Raw genomic sequence first — 17648 nt, forward strand, 5'->3', positions numbered from 1 at the left:
AGCACGGTCGAAACATACCTCGAGCACGGGCGAAACATACTTCGAGCACGGTCGAGACTTACCTCGAGCACGGGCGAAACATACTTCGAGCACGGGCGAAACATACCTCGAGCACTGTCGAAACATAAGTCGAGCGCGGTCGAAACATACTTCGAGCACGGTCGAAACAAACCTCGAGCACGGGCGAAACATACCTCGAGCACTGTCGAAACATACTTCGAGCACGGTCGAAACATTCCTCGAGCACGGGCAAAGCATACCTCGAGCACGGGCGAAACATAAGTCGAGCGCGGTCGAAACATACTTCGAGCAAGGTCGAAACAAACCTCGAGCACGGGCGAAACATACCTCGAGCACTGTCGAAACATACTTCGAGCACGGTCGAAACATTCCTCGAGCACGGGCAAAGCATACCTCGAGCACGGGCGAAACATACCTCGAGCTCTGTCGAAACATAAGTCGAGCACGGTCGAAACATACCTCGAGCACGGGCGAAACATACTTCGAGCACGCTCGAGACATACCTCGAGCACAGTCGAAACATTCTTCGAGCATTGTCGAAACATACTTCGAGCAAGGTCGAAACAAACCTCAAGCACGGGCGAAACATACCTCGAGCATTGTCGAAACATACATCGAGCACGGTCGAAACATTCCTCGAGCACGGGCGAAGCATACTTCGAGCATTGTCGAAACATACTTCGAGCAAGGTCGAAACAAACCTCGAGCACGGGCGAAACATAACTCGAGCACTGTTGAAATATACTTCGAGCACGGTCGAAACATTCCTCGAGCACGGGCGAAACATACCTCGAGCAGTGTCGAAACGTAAGTCGAGCACGGTCGAAACATACCATACCTCGAGCACGGGCGAAACATACTTCGAGCACGGGCGAAACATACCTCGAGCACGGGCGAAACATACCTCTAGCACTGTCGAAACATAAGTCGAGCACGGTCGAAACATACCTCGAGCACGGGCGAAACATACTTCGAGCACGGTCGAGACATACCTCGAGCACAGTCGAAAATTACTTCGAGCATTGTCGAAACATACTTCGAGCAAGGTCGAAACAAACCTCGAGCACTGTCGAAGCATACCTCGAGCACGGGCGAAACATACCTCCAGCACTGTCGAAACGTAAGTCGAGCACGGTCGAAACATATCTCGAGCACGGTCAAACATACTTCGAGCACGCTCGAGACATACCTCGAGCACAGTATAAACATACTTCGAGCATTGTCGAAACATACTTCGAGCAAGGTCGAAACAAACCTCGAGCACGGGCGAAACATACCTCGAGCACTGTCGAAACATACTTCGAGCACGGTCGAAACATTCCTCGAGCACGGGCGAAGCATACCTCGAGCACGGGCGAAACATACCTCTAGCACTGTCGAAACATAAGTCGAGCACGGTCGAAACATACCTCGAGCACGGGCGAAACATACTTCGAGCACGGTCGAGACATACCTCGAGCACAGTCGAAAATTACTTCGAGCATTGTCGAAACATACTCCGAGCAAGGTCGAAACAAACCTCGAGCACTGTCGAAACATACTTCGAGCAAGGTCGAAACATTCCTCGAGCACGGGCGAAGCATACCTCGAGCACGGGCGAAACATACTTCGAGCACTGTCGAGACATAAGTCGAGCACGGTCGAAACATACCTCGAGCACGGGCGAAACATACTTCGAGCACGGTCGAGACTTACCTCGAGCACGGGCGAAACATACTTCGAGCACGGGCGAAACATACCTCGAGCACTGTCGAAACATAAGTCGAGCGCGGTCGAAACATACTTCGAGCACGGTCGAAACATACCTCGAGCACAGTCGAAACTTACTTCGAGCATTGTCAAAACATACTTCGAGCAAGGTCGAAACAAACCTCGAGCACGGGCGAAACATACCTCGAGCACTGTCGAAACATACTTCGAGCACGGTCGAAACATTCCTCGAGCACGGGCGAAGCATACCTCGAGCACGGGCGAAACATACCTCGAGCACTGTCGAAACATAAGTCGAGCACGGTCGAAACATACCTCGAGCACGGGCGAAACATACTTCGAGCACGCTCGAGACATACCTCGAGCACAGTCGAAACATACTTTGAGCATTGTCGAAACATACTTCGAGCAAGGTCGAAACAAACCTCGAGCACGGGCGAAACATACCTCGAGCACTGTCGAAACATAAGTCGAGCGCGATCGAAACATACCTCGGGCACGGGCGAAATATACCTCGAGCACTGTCGAAACATAAGTCGAGCACGGTCGAAACATACTTCGAGCAAGGTCGAAACAAGCCTCAAGCACGGGCGAAACATATCTCGAGTCTAGACATTAATCCTCAAAAGCCTACGCAAACAAACATTGACCCACTTATCTCGATATAAGACTAGATTTAGCCATTATGATGGAATTTTCATCACTGAGCTTCAGTTCTGTGACTTTTAACAAATCAAATCTGTTTCGGCCTTGAAATTTAGTAGGTGTTCATATAACAGGCGACGTTCAAGCTTGGAGGGAAGCGAATTTTGTAAAATACTTGATCATATTTGAATAGTTTTTGAACAAACTAAGAACAAATTAAGAAGACTTAATTTTTCATTAAGCTTCTGTGCGCCGCCACCCCACACCCTCAAAGTTATTTGCGTGCACCAAATACTAATAATTAAAATTATATATTCTAATATTAGTTTTATAAGGAAATTCATCACTTACATCATTGAAATAAATCGTGTACACCAAACTTGTAATGTCAAAGAAATCTCCAATTTTCCATCCAGGATAAAATTTAGTCCCATTTTCTTTTCCAATGACGCCCAAAGCATGGTATCCCAGAAGTCTCGGAGCATAATCGACCAGTGTCCGGTTAGTCGTGAAAGCGAGTTTAATTGCTGCCATTACATCATCATATTTATGCATGAGCCCAGACCCGGTTTCACTAATATGGCACTTGTTCGGAACTATTCTTTTTCAAGTTCGCAAAAAGAAAACTTGTAATATTTTTCTGTGAACTAGCAATTTTCTCTGCAATATTTCTCGAAGTAGTTCCTAAATCGCCCACAACATTCTTCGACAGCAAAGTTAATGAGAGTGCATTGTAGCAGAATAAATAAATCAAAATTGCTACGAAACCTAGTAAAATGACAGCTTTCAGTCCGAGTTTTTTTGGTGACATCTTATTTATGAAAAACTTTGTTCTGTGGATATTAAATCATTCATATTTACAGAAGTAGAATCATATTATAGACGTGATTGTTTCATCGTGATTTAATCATGTAGAAAACTGTTTTGCTCTATGTTAAATTATGGTCGTAAAGAGTTTTATTATTGGTGATAGAAGAAATCAAATAAAAGCTAAAAAGTATGAAAAATGTAGATCAGAAAGTTGCCAGTTTGTTCTATAATATACAGCCATGGTGCAAAAAAAAACGAACTTGAAAGATAATCAAGATGATGTATTTCTGGAAAGTATTATAAGATTCTTCTTCGTTATTGTTCGCACGAGGAAATATGGCTATTTAGCTACATTTGGTCAATCAGAGTTTTTTTAAAGCTGCAGTTTAATTATTCATCAAAACTTCATAATCTTTTTACCAATAGAAAAGGTGTTTTTCATAAAAAAATGTTTTAAATGAAACTTCATTTAGAACTTAGGCGGTTCCATTTAGCCAGAGGGGCAACTAAAAATCATTTTGTCAGAAACTGAATTTTTGGAACATGAATTTGGCGAAACGTAAAAATAATTTTACTGGGAAGCCAGTGCATATATATAAACAATAACGGCATTTTTACTTCAAAAACAGGGCTCCCTCTCATTTGAATTTCAGTTATGAAAAACATAATTTGCGTCTTGTTTTTCAATGTAAACTGTGCATTTCTTCATGCTCACAAATCGTACCTCTACTATAAACCTGTTTGTAATGAGCTCAGTTTGCGAACGAGTTAATTGCTTTGGAAGAAAGAATGGAATACTTGTGCTCGATGCGGTTTTTTCCCTTCAGACAAATTTTGACTTTTTTGAAAGTGGTATAAATGGTTTAACACTCTGAGCCCAAATTTAACCTGTCATCATTTTTCGTGAAGCTTTCGCGGTTTAGCAACTTCCAGTTTGGCTATTTGGGGGCAATTGAGACGTGACAAATTTCGTTCTAATAACGCCTGAGCGGCGATTAAATTTGATTGATGCGATCTATGCGGATCCTTATGGTAGCAGGACAGTTACCCTATTCCAATCTGCCCTATGCCCATTTACCTGATACTATTTTACACTATTACCAAATTAACCTATGCCAAAATATTTTTTCAAAATTACCCCTCATTTAAGTTTTAACTTTAAAACACAAGGTGTTAGGAACACGTATGGAAATGTTCATTCATTTGAGTTCTACATTGTTCACTGATAATTTGTCTTAGTTTTTGATCCAAAAACTCTGTGAAATCGATTGAAAATTTTGACCAAAATAGCAGCATTTAACACAATTAGGAGGTTTCACCTCCCTATATCGAAAACTAAAATAGAATGGCACTCAAATATCGAAAAATGATCATTTTATCAATTGCATACTTAAAACAAAAGGAGGCAAATTACATGGGAATTGAAACAGGGAAGTCGCAAAACGCTTTTTATGCAGGGTCATAAAGACACGAAAAAGTGAGAAGCACTCGCAAAAATTTAAGGTGACTGCAGTTCTGGTATCTACGAGAACTAAACAGTCGCGAAGTGTTCGTTGGCCGGTCAGACACGTGCATGTTAATGCAGCGAATGATGCAAGATACTAAAACTCTATAGACTTATCTCTAAACAGTGGCCAAGGAGAAAGCCAACCAACTGGCTTTATCTTGGCACTCTGCTATTAACAGGGCACTCAATTGACATAAAAAACGTCCGACAGGCCTTTTGCCCAGCAAATAGTTCACAGGCACTTCGAAGATCCTGTTGAAATGGCGGCTGAACTTGCTTTTGCCTGGTCATCGAGGAATTAAAAAAGGGTGCGGAACCTTTGACCAGGACTACGGTTCGTCAAAAAATAGATCAAGTTGCTTCCTTTTTCCACAGAAGTTATATCGAGATGGAAATATTCGAAGAACTTATCACGAGACATGAAATCCATTCAAAATATGAAACCGTTCGGAGAATGCAGTTTTTTTAATATCACTATGCCCTTTACTTAGGTTGTGGGGGATTTTTTTAAAGAAAATTAATCAAAATAGTTTAAAATTTTAAATATCATCTGAAATTTATTAATGTCTTCAGCTCAAGGTCAAAATATTAGTGACTTGCTATTATTTTTTTTGTAAAATCATTGGTGTTTGAATCAGTTTTTAAAAAATTGTGATTTTGTTTTTAAGTTCAGTGCATTTTCATTGTACCATAAATCACTGCTCAACAAAAATGCTCAATTTAAGTTTCTCTGTGCTGCTCTTTTTGACAATTTAATATCATTTGTTTATTCCCTCAAATTGTTCCTCAAATTGTTTCCCCTAAAAGTGAAAATTACAATTTCATTGCTATGGTGGGGGAACTTTTGTTTACTAACGACACAGGGGCGGATCTAGGATTTTCGCGAGGGGGGGGGCGGATTTTCGAAAAAAATTCGAAAATTTTGACGACTTTTTTTTTAGGTCGACCAAATTGATTTTTCCAGCTCTCCCAAAGCAATGTTTTGCCCCTATTTTGATAAAATTTTGTGCGCCGCAGGCAAATTTTTGAAAAAACAGTCAAAAAAAGCCGTTTTTGGGCTTTTTTTGAAAAATTTTGACAAAAAAAAATCGCGTTTTTTTTTGGCGCGCGCTCCCCCCTCAAAGTTAGTATATATTGGCGCCAAAGGCGCCTTTAGAAAAATTTTAGGGTCGGTCGGCCAAAAATGGATTTCTGAAAAAGTATCAAATGAGGGACCCTTTGGGTCGGCAGGGTGTCGAATCCCTGAGGGGGGGAGGCGTCCGCCCCCTCCCCTGAATCCGCCCCTCTAACGACAGCAAGTTCTCGGAATCTGAATCTAGAATCGTTTTTATTATTCTTTTTTTTATTGTCTTCTCTTTACAAATGCCTTCTTTATTATCGAATCGTAGCAGCAGTTTGCAGGTTCCTTGCAATTTGACCTAAAGGTAACGCCGTTGCCCTTGCACTCTAAGGTCTGGGGTTCGAGTTTCAGCCGGAGCTTGTTGATTCCGACCATTGAAAATGGGGAGGATCTTTGGATTCGGGTGTGTTTTAGTTTTTTCCACGTAAAATTAGCTACCACAAATAATCATCCGACAGGGTTGAGCGATATATCATATTAAATCCCTTTCAGTCGTGATTTGAACGACATTTAAAATATCAAAAAAATTCTCAATGTCGAGAAAAACCGGTTTGAATTTTTTGGTCTAATTTCGAGCAAATTAGTAAGATAGTTAGTAATTGCAATAGCTTATTTAAGCCGTAAAGACTTAGTTTTACTCAGATAAAGGTAGTTTTTGGAGTTTTTTAGCGCAATTTTTGGAATCAAAAACTTGAAAATTCATATGTTTTCCGCAAAATTTTTTTTTTTAAATTAATGAAATTTTCAATTTTTTATTTTTCATTTTTGTAGTCATTTTTCTTCAAAAACTGTTTTTCAATTGACTTAATTTACTATGACTCACAAATATGCCTAAGTTCTATTTTTTCGTTTGAGAAAACATTTTGTATTTTCTTAAGACTGTGGTCGGAACATTGTGCTACTTGCACATTAATCGGCTATCCTCGTTTATTTTTAGTTACGAATGATAAATATATAGTTTTTTTTTGTTTAATTGTTCCGACCTTTTGATAATGTGTTTCGGGTTTGTTTTAGTTTTTCTTTTTGTTTTCCACGAAAAATTAGGTACCACAAATAATCATCGGAATGGGTCGAGTGATATATCATATTAAAGCCCTTTGAATCGTGATTTGAACGACATAGAAAACCTTTCTCAGTGTGGAGCTAATAAGGTGAGCATGCAGGCTTACAACAGCTTATTTATGCTTTGTTTAAACCGGGAAAACTTAATTTCACTTGGGTAAAGTTAGTTTTTGGAGTTTTTACCGCCAATATGTGAATTAAAAGCTTTCTGCAAAAAAATTGAAAAGTTTTTGAATTTGAGGTTTTTTTGGGTCATTTTCAATTGCGCTATTTTTCTGTGACTGTCGAATATGCCTAAGTTCTTTTTTTGTTCAGATCTTTTTATCACAGCACGCAGATAAACAACACTAATTTGAAAAAAAAAGTTTTTTGGATTTTTGAAGACCCGTCGGAACATGCTAGTTGAATTTTTTTGTCTTTTAATTTTTGGCTGAAATGTCTGTGGTCCGATTATTCTGTATTACTTGCACTGCAAACAGATATCATTACTGCTTTCATCGAAAACTTATCCTCATCTGTTGACTAACCCGCAGTCGAGAAAGTTCTAGAACTCATGGAGAATCATTTGGTCGAAAAATATTTGCTTCTAGGTCAGCTTTTGGGTGAGTTTTGGCAATTTTTGTTCGGTTTTCAATTTAATTTTTTTCAGCTTCTATTAATTTTCTTTCTTCAATAAAAAATTAGAATTAACGCGAAATAGTACATTATCTATGTATTTCGTCGATTTTAAAATTTGTAGAAAAATAAAATCTTCAAGGCTATCTTTTTTGTTTTACTTACTTCACAAATGAATATTACAATTTTATTATGTTTTTTCTTACATCAACCATTTCTTTTCAAGTAAGTTTTTCAAAGTTGGATTATATTGGGTACATGCTATTTTGCAGGTATACTATATGCTTCTTGAAAATGGGTTGTTTTCGATAGATTTCATTAAGTTGCATTGATTGTCAACCAAGAGTAAATACGAGACGTCAATAGTTTTATACGATTCGAACAAGGCCTCTGTCCGTTTTTTTTTTAAATTATGAATTGTTAATATTTCGTACGCCTCTGATAATGTTGTTGAATCTAATTGATTATCATGTGCAGGTACTCGAAGTACAAATTAGAACAGCACGCAGATCAGAAGCTACAAGAGATGGTAGAAATGAGCAGGAAGACGAGTAATTTCTCGGCCAATCAGGAGTCTTGTCTCCAAACTGTAGTCTCCTTCCTACCCAATTTGCAGACCATCATCGCCAGAACTTTCGACTCCCAGCAGCTCAGAGCCAACCTGGATGAGAACCCACGCAAAAAGGTAAGAAAGGGATTTTTAATTATCGCCCATACCATTTTTTCCAAAGTTATTGTCACATGTTTCAGCTACTGATCACGTTTGCCTGTATACAGTGTGTCTAGCAGAATCAGTAGAGCATTTAATGCAACTTGCTTTACTTGTGATATCAAATGAAAGAAATTATTACTGGTCATCTATAGCAAAACTAAGGTGTCTGTTTGAGCCGACGGAGTTGTATGATTTGGTTTGAGCCTCTGTAAGAATTGTTTCGATATAAAATATTTAAGTGATGGCTTTTTATTGAAATTCGAACAAATTTTACACCAAAAAACTCTTGTTATTTTACGAGTTTACTTTAAACTCGGAAAAAGTGAAGCATAAATTAGTGCTCAGTTTCAATGAATGTGCTTAGCTCTAATTCTCTATGGCGATTAAATAGCTCATGTTTCTTCCGCTTTATTGGTGATGCTCTTTCGGTAAAAGCAAGATATTATCGCTCAGTCGTGAAGACATTAGATTCTAACTCTGGAGGGCGAGTGGCTATAAGACGCTCGGCCTTAAACACAAAGGTCGTGGTTTCAAATTCCGCTTCGGTCATGGTTTGAGGGGTCCCAGTGTCATCCGCCACCTCAATGTCCAAGGATATAAGGTCCAAGGTTGAAAAGTGGGAGCTGGACCGGGGGTTAATAAAAAACTCTGCAGGGCGGCGGTTCTAGTTCTATAGGCGGCAATGTTTTTTTTATTTTTCAAAGCGTTACCGTTTTTTTATATATTTTTTCTTTTGAGGTTTCATGTCATTTTCTGCGAGGTGCAACTTCACCTAAGTCTTACACGTTTAAAAACCTTGGTATGTGCTCATATTGCGCAATTTTTATTCTCGAAAAAAAGTGAGGATTTTTTGTAATTATGATTTTTTGATAATTAAGTATCAGTGAAGACACTTAATAGATCGAGATTATTTTTTCTCGATATTTTCAGGAATAAGTCTTGAAAATTGTTCACCTTGAAATTTGATTTTTCGCTGTTTGAGTTATGATTTTTTTTCAAGTTCCGTTCATTTTCTTTCTTTAAAGGATGGCCAACTCTATTATCGAACAGTAAAAGCGTAAAGGTCAAAAAAACTTGATTGACTTTTTTTTGCGAACGTGGACTTAAGTTTTCAGATTTCCCAGCGAAATTTAAAAACATCTATGAATCCTCGTTTCTCAAATTATATCATTTTATCAACAAGTGTCGATCATAAATTGCTCTTGAAATTTGAAGATTTTCAAGGGCATATATTTTTTTGTCAAAATTCAAGAGTTAAAAAACAAGTCAGTATTTTCTTTCATTGCGTTCATTGACACTTGTTAACTGTCCGTTGGCTATGTTTTGGCTGATGAAAGAAATAGTCGGAACGTTTTTTGAAAAATGTTTGACTTGACGACGGATAGCTGTCCCTGTTAGATTTCTGCCAAATTTTATTCATGATTTAAGGTAAAGCGATCGAGTAGCGTTCGTTATGTGAAATTTTAACTTTTTTTAGGCCGATAAAATTGATTTGTTAACAAGAAAACTAGTTTTGGAAGTTTAGGTAGCGCTTTCCTGCTAATAAATGTTTTCTAAAAAATCAAGACAAATGGCGATTATGGCTATTCACTAGCTTCATACGCGTTTGATTAGTTGTCTGATTACACCAAGCACTAAAATTGACAATTTTTTGAAAATTAAGAAAAAAAATTTTTTTTTGAAATGTAGTCGGTCCATTCTTTGCTAGTTTCACTGCAACCGCCTATCCTTATTATGATTTTCAAGTGTTTTCGAATGTATCGAATCTACTACTGTTAATATTTTCCTGCGAAACAGCTTTATTAACGTGCAGCTGGTCAATTCTAAAGCTGCTGGCACCAATTTTTTCACCTTGAAGGTTTCTGTGTTTTGTCTTGTATACTCGGCCATGCACAGGCAACTGAATATTGAGGGAAACGTTATAGGTTGATATACACGATCAAAGTTTTATTTTCAATGCTTATTTTTGCTTTTCCCTTATTTCACTTGGTTTTCGTCTTTTAAAACTTCTTGCCGTTTTCTCGCTTGTGTTTGTGAAGAGCAGCTTCGCCTGTGTGATACATTTGGTTCCGCTTCAGCCTAGTTTTATTAAAAATGAGAAGTTGTTTCAAATATTTTGTTATTTCTGCTTTGATTGTTCGCGCCCAATCTTGATTTTTTTTGCGATTTGACTTTGATTTGTTCTTTAAATTAAATTTTTTGTACGTGTCAATTTTTTTGCTTACGCCTTTGGTAATTGATTAATCAGAAAATTAATTGATAAACCAGAAAGCACAGAATTTGTGGGGGAAGGAGTCTGAAAAGGAAGTTAATAGTCGTTTGCTCAGCGTGAAAACGCAGAATTCCGATCACAAACATCGTTGAAAAAAAAGGTAGCAAGAATAAATATATATTTTTTAAATTATTCATGAAAATTAATTTTTTTAGAAGATAAAATTCTTATTTTTCTGCAAAATGTACTGCTGAACTAAAATTGAAATACTATCAAGTGTAAAAGAACGAAGCGATTGTTTTGTGTTTTTGGTTGACAAAAATTTTTAAAATGCTCAAATAACCTCAAAAGTGCATTCATACAATTTTTGAAATATTCATATTTGTGTATTCATACAAATCATATAAAGTTCATGCACTTTTTGGGTTCAATTCAAACTCATCTGCTAAAAGTTAGTTAAACTGCGCTCTCCAATAATGAAAGCTGAAATGACGCAAATAACTTGAACGACTTCTAGTTTTGAAATTGGATTTTAATTTTTTTTAGATTTCTCAGCTGAATAAAAATTTACCTAACAATCCAGTTTTTTTTAGATTGGGTTAGTTTTATGAAAAAAATCAACGAGCTTTATGAAATTCAACCTGGTATATTTTTTCTTCAAATGTTGAAAAATGTTCAAAATTTTCAATCAATATATTTCAGTTTCCTTAAGCTTTTACGTTTTTCCAACCTCCTGTTGGCTATGTTCAATCTGAAAAAATACCTAGTTAAGAAAATGCAAGAATTAAATTTTTGGAAGGTTTTGACTGAAAAATCCCGTTTTTTTTTTGGCGCGCGCTCCCCTTAGAATTGGCATTGAAGCAGTCTTTAGAAAAGTGCTAGGGTTTGTTTCCACAGTTAAGTCATAAATTTTCTTAAAAAAGTGGCAAGGGGCTCCTGTTATTTTTTCTTGCGTTAACATTTGATCTGGTTTTTTTTCTGAAAAAGATTGGCCAGTTATTTTGATGAAAAATGCGAAATATTTCTGAATAATAGTCACCAGTAAAGTTCTTAGAACTTTCTTTTTGTGAACAAGTACACCGTAAAAGTTGTCAGACAGAGAAGAAAGATAGGCTCTTATCCATTTTTACACAAATTTTTTTTAATTATCATTATGCAATGAAATTTGGCATGTTTGATGGTCAAACTGACTATTGCGAGTAAATTTGTTCTTCATATTCAACAGCGTAACATCACAAATTTAGCCATAATATCGCGTTATTAAAACAACTATGAAAACGAGCCTTTAGAAATGTGGGCGTTGGGAGGGGGGGGGGTTTGGAGTGGAAAAGAGCCGAAGTCTTTTTCAGAAGGAAATCTGGGATGAGCTGATGATTACTTGCGTGTGTCGCTGTGTGGCCTCCGTCTACTCAGTAGTGCTACTCTACATGCTAGTCAGAGTACAGGTCAACATCCTCGCAGGTGAAATGTATAAGAGAAGGTCAAGGTCATCACACGCTTCGTCTGCTGATTCACTAGTGACGTCACCGGTTGAGGCGGGAGAGGTTGAAAGTATTACAGATGAAATGGCGCACAGTAGGGAGGGTAAGCTGCTGTTCGGTTTTTGATACAGGCGTGGAATTCATTTTACAATCACCCGCTTGGCAAAAAGGGGCCATTTTGAATCTTTTCAATTTTCACATACGCTTAGCTGTTGCATTAGCTCTGTATTTGTGTGAATAGAAAAATCCATACTGGCATAGAAGGGGAAATTATAAAAAAAACGATCGTAAAAAGATGCTACAATATATGATAGATCGGTTTCCATAATATAGAGATTTTTGAAAAATGAATTGATAGGTAAGTTCATTAGTATTAGAGATAAATAATTAGGCCCTCTTTTGTAGTGCTTTTTTAGATCTTCAGAGCTGTTTTATTTTCAATAAACCCGTCCCACACTTAGTGTTCTGGAAAAATCAGATGATATATTCGAGTTTTCGCCTGCCACTTGGACCTTTTGTTTTCATCTCATCTCTTGTTTCGTGTTTTCTCAGGCAGAGGTTTTCAATTTGGTGCTCTCCGAGTTTTTGAGCTGAAATTTCTATTATTGACCAGACAATTTATCTGTCGAAAGTGTTTTGGACTAAGTTGACTTGGTATGTTATCATTAATTGGTTGTTCAGAACGTGTCCATGACCAGCAGTTGAGAAAAAGCTACTTGTCCGAGATGAAACACTTCCTCACCGATGGCCTGAAGACTCTGTTCGACATCATCGAGAAGACAGTCCGGCAACACCTCAACACAGTTTCCCTCAAGGCAAGGCAGAGCAGTGCAGTGATGTCCAGCTAACAAATATTCTAACTAAAATATCTAGGTCAAAATCAGACTTGACAAAATCATGTCGGACCAGGGGTGGATTCAATGGGATTTAGAAATGGTACTTTTGGTACTTTTTTAAGAAATCCATTTTGGTACTTTTTTAAGAAATCCATTTTTGCTGAAAATGGATTTCTTTGGTACTTCCCTTTGAGACTTTTGGTACTTTTTTAAGAAATCCATTTTTGCTGACCGACCCTAAAATTTTTTTGAAAATCCGCCCCCCCCCCCCCCCTCGAGAAAATCCTAGATCCGCCCCTGATTTTTTAATGTTCCGAGTTTCGAGGAAAAGGATGAATATTTGTGATCATTTTGGTTTTAACCAGTTGGTCTTAACAATTTTGGTCTCAATTTGGCAAAAATAATTAAATCATGTTGATTCTGGTAATATTGTGAGCAATTTTTGCCTTCATAACTTTTTGTCTGAAGTCAAAAAACCAATTTTAGAAAAACATATTTGGAAATTCAATTTTCGTTCATTTTGTCCTGATAATTGAAATCAGCGCTATATCTCCCTTTATTGGCAAAAAATCTTGAAGAAAATTTCAAAAAATTTCTTATGCAATAGCCTGTTTACTGAGTATTAGGTTCCTAGCCTGTAGATTAGTTGCTGAAACTGGCGAGCCAATCCAACTTGGTAATTTTCCTGTCATTTTCATGTAAATTTCATCCCTCAGATTTTTTTGGATCCGTTAATTTGCGTGAAAAGAAAAACTTGAATATAAAGTTTCGACTCCCAGAGAATAATATCAGTTTAGCAGCTAAACTTGAAAGATTTGAAGAGTATTTGAAAGTGGAACAAATTTATAGCTGAGAAAGTTGGTATTTTTCTATGATTCTCTAATTAATAGAAAAAGCCCGTATTTGTCTTAAATCGAATAATTATTCAAAGCGGCTGCTGTAAGAACTTGAAAGAAGCACAGATTTGTAGTTGAGAATTAGGTTTTTTTTCTATCTTTCTATACTTAATCAATGAAATAATTACACGATATCACTGGCTGAAGGACAAAATGACACTTTCCAACGTGGAGTCTCTCATGCGAAGCATCAAGAACGAGGTCGACATGATTCTAGACGACCAGTCGTCTCTTTCGAGTGCCGAGGATAACAGACCAGGCAGTTACACGCAGCCCTCTGGAAAGTTCACTCATATCCTTATGAGACAGACTACTAAGACCCAGCCACCCGCAACCTCAAAAGCTGCCTTGGAGTGAGTGAAATCTAATTTTATATTTGTTCTCAATAGATGCTTTTAAAATGCGCAAACTTTAAAACTCATTTCATCATAAAGTTTTCATTCACTTTTCATAATCTGTATAGAAGCAATTGGAATGAACAACGCTTCCAATTGGGTGTCAGACTTTGAGAACGTTTGGGCAGAATGATGACTGATTCTGCCCATTTGATCCAAAAATAAAACCGATGTTTGAGGCGACAAAGCCATGGGTTTTGAGTCCAGACGGGACCTTTTTTTTGCAAATATGAAATTTCCTTTTTAACAAAATGTTAATCTTCGAAATTTCATGTTTACTTATTTTTCTCGGCTTAGTTTTCGCAGTAGGGATTTTTTCAAGGATAATTTTTTATAGAAGAGTCAATGAACGCAATGAAAACATATAAATAGGTCGTGCTGATTTTTCTCAGGAAATCGATTTTTTTGTCTCATAGGATAGTCTGATGCAAATTTAGTTCGACAGTGGAACTTTTTGACTGAAAAGGCTTAAATATGATACCAAACTCGATGCCATATTTTTGGCCCCCGGTCCTGTTCAATGCAGAACCAACTGTGGGGTAAGAGGATGTCATCCATTTTGTCGTAGCCGGTCCCACCTTGAGCAGGCGGATGACTCTGGATTCCCTCCATCTGTGACTCAATGCCCTAAAGATTCTCGTAATATAAACACCCTGAAGCGGTCGGAGGAACAATAAAATTAAGTCGTGATGATTTAAAAAAAAAGATTATCAAAGATGTTCTTCCTCTAAGCTAGCTGTCTAATTCATTATGGGGTGAAGGAAGCGCCACATTCATGTTAAGCGTCTAGACTTAATGGTTAATTTGGATTCATTTGACTCGCTTTTTGTTTTGCCAGACAATCTGCAAGGTTTGTAGATTTTCTGTTGGTATTGGTTTTACGTTGGTGTTTGGCTTAGATTCTGTATTATTTTTTAAATAATGATAGCCGGTTGCTCTACAGGCAGCACAGAATGCTCCGACTAATCTGCATCTGAGTACAGTAATCTGAGAAACCGAGCTTCATTTGGCACTTTTCCTCCAAATTGTATTCTAATATAATGTTAACAAAATGATTAGCCTTTGAATTCCTAGAATTTATACATTTGATACTTAATTTAATCGCTTTCTATTAAAAAAAAATAAAAGAAAAATTTTAAGCAAAAAATGAAAAAAAAAATTAAATTTTTTCTTTGTTCAACGTTTAGTCGGATCATTCTATGCGACTTTTGCGCAACAAGCGGCTATCGTTGTTGTTTTAGGACTAGTGCTATTTCAAGTAGAAATGAAATCTGTTGTAGGATTGAATCTGGGTCAGACCTCTCTATCGACAATAAAAGTGGCGACAGTGCGAATGAAGCACCCAACTGCAGCAGGAAAACTAGCCGCAAGCAATCATCCATGGTGCAGTCATACCTCTTTTTACGCCAAATGTCCCTTTCGAAGTATCTATTCCCAAAATCAATGCAATCCCAACGAAACAGACGCAAACTAAACTTGTCCACTCTTTTGAATCATACGAGAGAAATTCTAAACCTTACCGACTTTTCGGCGACTGTAATCGAGTTAACCGAGAATAGTTTGTCGTATTTAATACGAACGTTGGCCGAGCATTCTGTTGTTGATCAAGTGCAAAAAGACGGGAACGAAAATAGTGCAAATTTTTTCGATGACAATTCTAATGTTAACATGCCGATGGCCAAATGGATTCCAGTTTTGGACGCTCAATTGTATACTTTATGCCAGTACGATCACCACATAAACTGCCTGTTAATGAGCATACATTTGAACAAAACTGTGAAACTATTCTCCGAAAATGTATATGAAGCTTTCGTTTCTGATTAATATGATTTGATAGATCTTTAATAAATCTTCATTCTCAAAGCATTTTTGTAACATGGCCACCAAACTTTAGCTGCTTATAGTTTCATGGCGACTTACAGTGGTCTCAAAAATTGCGTTTTTTTACACTAGCGGTCTTGCGAGCAAAGTGTATTAGAAATAATTTTTTTCGTAACTAATTCGCAAATAAAAGTGTTAATTAAAAGTGCTCACTTATTTGGTGGCACTATTGTGCTAATCAAGATCTGTAGCATTGGAAATTTTATAGCATCAGTTCTGCTTAACTTGTGGCTAGTGTTTGTTATTTTAATAGTCCGTGGCTGAGTGATTAGGTTAGTGTGCGAGACTCATAATCAAACACACTAGGTCGCAGATCGAATCCAAGAGTTAACTAAATTTTCTTTAATTCGAGGATTATTTCTACCTTTTCTTTTTGTACTTTATGGAGCTGCTTTTTCCATGTTCTCGCTTGTGTTTGCAATATGAAGCTTCTCCTCTGTCTCAAAACGCGTTCCTTTCTCATTTTTCAAGCCTTGACAACACGGTATTTTTGGCGCCTCCACAAGTTGAATAAAAACAGATATGAGTAGCGCACACTCGGTAATTTGATTACACTTGCGAGAGCAAGTGTCTTGTACTCGAGGCTAGACTTTTTTCCCGTAAACAACTTTTCTTACCTTCTTTTCTTCCTAGTTCACTACTTTCTTGTATTGTCAACTTCTTCCAGGTTCCTTTCAATTTCCAGGTTCCTTCCTTTTTCCAGGTTCCTTCCCGTTTCCAGGTTCCTTCCCTAAGGTCTGGGGTCGAGTCTCGGTCGGACCTTGTTGTTTTTTGCAATTGAAAATTTTCAGGAAATTTTCCAAAAAATGGTTATTAGATCTTGGTAGTTATTTTTTTTGTTCATTCGAAATTTCATCTTTTGCGGCTTGACTTTTAATTTCTTAAGGTTCATGTGCTCAGATGAAGGCAAATTTTGCTGTTCCAAATATGAAAGACAAAGTGTGGAACCAAGTTTTCTTTTTTCAGATCAGAAAACAATAATTCATTTAGCAAAAGAAGCGGTCAAACAGACAAATTTTCGTTGAGAAACCGTGAAAAAATTGTCTTAAACTATACACTACGGTGTAACTTTATATATCGATCAAATAGGTCGGTCTGGTAATAGGTCTTCCCCAATTTCTAGTTATGAATGTGAACTCAGTTTATAGATTTCCCAGCTGAATGAAAACTTTAACTGTTGCGCCAGTTTTATGAAGTGTCAGTCATAATTTTTTCTGAAATTCCGAGAGCTTTAAGATCATGAATTTTCAAGTTAGAAAATGGAAAGTTTGAATTTTAATCAAAAGAATAAGTCAGTCATTTTCTGTTTCCTAGTGATCATTGAAACTTTTGCACCTGTATCTTGGCTATGTTCTGTGTAAAAGTAATGTCAAACTTCCCAGTCTGTGAGTCATTCAATATTTTGATTTTTTATACGCTTGCCGTTATTAATCAAAACGGAATAAAGAAAGTTTTCGGATTAACAATTTGTTTTTTTAAAATCATTTTATAGCTTGATTTAAGATAAAATCAATTTTTATGGCAGTTGCTACCCCGAAGTTAGTACATTTTGTTTTTTTTTTTGCTTAAAAATTCTTTAGGCCTAAATGGTATTGGCTTATAATTGATCGGTTTACTGGCCTAATTTTGCGTCCTTTAAAGGAAAACACAGTTTTTTGCCCTCCCTCAATTTTTCTCTCACGATAGTCATAGATTTTCAGAACTTGATAGCTCAAAAGTTTTCATGACACTGATTATGTTTTCGA

The 17648-nt window shown here is 37.2% G+C and overlaps 1 protein-coding gene across 1 annotated transcript in view; it reads left to right on the forward strand.

Moving 5' to 3' along the window:
• LOC134841882 (peroxisomal biogenesis factor 3-like) overlaps positions 1-15846 on the forward strand; it is a 208688-nt gene extending 192842 nt beyond the window's left edge. The window contains exons 3-7 of the mRNA XM_063857945.1: positions 7968-8175; positions 11764-11998; positions 12577-12710; positions 13775-13980; positions 15303-15846. Of these exons, the coding sequence (XP_063714015.1) occupies positions 7968-8175; positions 11764-11998; positions 12577-12710; positions 13775-13980; positions 15303-15846 (1327 nt within the window). The remainder of the gene's footprint in view (positions 1-7967; positions 8176-11763; positions 11999-12576; positions 12711-13774; positions 13981-15302) is intronic.
• The last annotated feature ends 1802 nt before the right edge of the window (positions 15847-17648 follow it).

Source organism: Symsagittifera roscoffensis, chromosome 3 (assembly GCF_963678635.1).
Source record: "Symsagittifera roscoffensis chromosome 3, txSymRosc1.1, whole genome shotgun sequence".
NCBI lineage: Eukaryota > Metazoa > Xenacoelomorpha > Acoela > Convolutidae > Symsagittifera > Symsagittifera roscoffensis.